Below are 2,652 nucleotides of genomic sequence, written 5' to 3'. Positions count from 1 at the left end.
ATATATATATATATATATTAATATAATTCTGAAATATATAATATATTCTAAGATTTTTCATTCTATAATTTGTGAAGAAAACTCATAAAATCTAAAGATTGAGCTATTCTTCAGAAATATTCATAAATTTAAAGTATAACAAATTTTAAAGGTGTTCTATGAGAAATTATGAGAATTTCTTTCATCAAGGAACACAAGCGTGACTCACCAATCATGGCTAATACTAAAGTGGCAAAATAGAAAGCACCCGCAAATTTCCACTGCGGTCCTGCTTTATGTGGCTTGTTCTCTATTATTACAATTTCGACCATCTTGTAGTCCTCCGGCGTAATATTATACTTCCTCATCATATTACGGCGTATCTCTGTAATAATATTTCCCACCAAAAGCGAAAAAAAATTAATTAATGATCAATTATCGATTCCCTTAAAAATATTCATCGACTCAAACAGCGATAAAGAACTCACCCGAGAGAAATTCCCAGCGTTTCTTCTCAGTGTCCGATTCAAGGGCATCAAATACCGCGGCGCCAACAAGGAGATACGTAAATGTACACACTACTAACGACAAAGTCCTGACATTCTGTCTCTTCATCTTCGCCGTTTTGTTCTAAGCGCGCTACAGAATACAAAATTCAGCAATCACTGCACTCTCAACGAGTTTCTCGAGATTTCCTCTGACAATAATGTTCTTTGCAAGACACAATAATATTTATGTGGAGCAGCACCTTGTACACAATGTATAAATACATATTTATTTTGCACCGAAAAAATAAACCTTACATGCGAAAAATTTATATCGCAGATGAAACATTCGTTTGAGAACTCGGGACTCCACGGGAATAAGTTCAATACTCAACTACTCACGAGACAACAACAATCGTCGCTGCACTGCTGCACGTTATATCCGTTCGGATGAGTATTGATCGCGAGCCAACACGCTGGGACACACTGCTGCTACTGCTGCTGCTGCTGACTTATATTCGGAAGTACGTCGTACGCATAGTCGCATGTATAAGTGATAATCGGGAGCCTCGATGATAACTATTATTATATATATATATATATATTGATGTTGCAACCAATAAATGATAACTGCGGCAATCGCGAACGGTAACTGATGACCCTACAGCCTTACACCACTTTACACCAGGCCTGTTCTTTTTAGCTGAACTTTTGCACCAGTTCATCTTTCTTCCTTTTCTCTCCAGGAAGAAAGGAGAGGAAGAAAGATAAACTGGTGCAAAAGTTCAGCCAAAAAGAACAGGCTTACTGAACTGACTGAACAGGACTGAACAACCACACTGATCAAGTGATCACTGATCAACTGATGTCGCAGTTCAGTAGTACGGTGCGCTTTCGTCGCGACATCAGTACTATCAGTAGTTGCGTCGGTCATGTATATCAGACCAACCGATCGATTATATGAACGAGCCTCACCTTTAAGGGGCTGCTGGAGCCGCCTGTATTACCGATAAAACTAGCGTTTTTGATGTTTTTGTTCCTATCGAATTTCTTCATAACGGTTTCACAGAATAAAAATTTCTCTTTCATGATTAAAATGTACACGCTAATGTATTTGTCGCTGGTGTATTTTGTGTTCAAAGCTAGAAAAAATAAAAAATTACAGATTTCTTTATCCATTTTTATCTCAGTATGGCGATCAAGGCTGAAGGTAGAATGAAAAGAAATTTGTATTATTTATAATTTTTGATTTATAATGGCCGTAACCGTTAATGCCGGTGCCGGTAAAGTTCAACCATAGGATTTCAATGCTTTCGTTCTAATACGGCAAGTTAGTATTTTCTTCTCACAGAACTTTAAGAACTTTTTTAGAAATTTTTATCATCTTTTTAGTACTGCATTTTCTTATTTTTACCGACATGAGAAAATACGATATTAAAAAATTCTGAAAAAAATTCTTAAAACTTTATGAGAGGAAAATAAACAATTCTTGTCTTTCGCTGTTTTTCTGTAAAGTTGATATAGTATTTGAGTAAAAAATTATTGAAAACCAATATTCACCACACAGCGATTTTTAGTAATTAATATCTCGTTAACTATTGCGAAAATTGCAAAATGGTAGAGGACTTTTCAACTCAGTTTAGTCCGCTCTATCTTGTTATGATATTTTGATGCGCTAATTTCCGGACATCCTGTATATAATTTGATTAAATTCTTAATATTGCTTCCTCATCAAATCATAACAATTTTACATAAGAATCAAGAGAAAAAAATTAAAGAACTTTTAAACTAATAGTGAGAGAATTGTGTTCAAATTTTACATAGATTTCAGACGTAATAATACAACAATCGATAAAATTTTTGTTAAATTCCTGATATTTTGAAAATAGGTACTAAATAAATTTGTAGCAAATTAATTCTTATAGCTTTGGATTGCTTCAGTGAATCGACTCAGGATTTTGTCACAAGTCTCCGAACATATGTAAGAACAATTTGTAAAATTTTGTCAAATTTTTAATATTTTAAAAATACTAAACATCCTTAAATTTATTATATATAGTTACTTTTCTGCGAAAATATATAACAACTTAACGAAAGAGCATCATTCAGTTTTTATCTCAAGTCGATGCCAACTATGCGATCGCATGTTTTTACAACGCGAATTCATCGGAAAGTGGAAGCAATTATT

General features: G+C 33.9%; 1 protein-coding gene across 1 annotated transcript in view; it reads right to left on the bottom strand.

The window, feature by feature from the left end:
* The window catches only part of Task7 (TWIK-related acid-sensitive K[+] channel 7), a 3,435-nt gene extending 2,221 nt beyond the window's left edge, over positions 1-1,214 (bottom strand). Inside the window, exons 1-3 of the mRNA XM_018462854.1 lie at positions 1,130-1,214; positions 468-1,043; positions 209-364 (exon numbers count right to left, since the gene is read on the bottom strand). Of these exons, the coding sequence (XP_018318356.1) occupies positions 209-364; positions 468-594 (283 nt within the window). The 5' untranslated portion in view covers positions 595-1,043; positions 1,130-1,214. The remainder of the gene's footprint in view (positions 1-208; positions 365-467; positions 1,044-1,129) is intronic.
* Between the last annotated feature and the right edge of the window lie 1,438 nt (positions 1,215-2,652).

The sequence above is a fragment of the Mycetomoellerius zeteki genome, unplaced genomic scaffold, assembly GCF_001594055.1.
Source record: "Mycetomoellerius zeteki isolate Tzet28-1 unplaced genomic scaffold, Tzet1.0 scaffold146, whole genome shotgun sequence".
Lineage (NCBI taxonomy): Eukaryota > Metazoa > Arthropoda > Insecta > Hymenoptera > Formicidae > Mycetomoellerius > Mycetomoellerius zeteki.
This window is presented reverse-complemented; position numbering and strand designations above follow the sequence as displayed.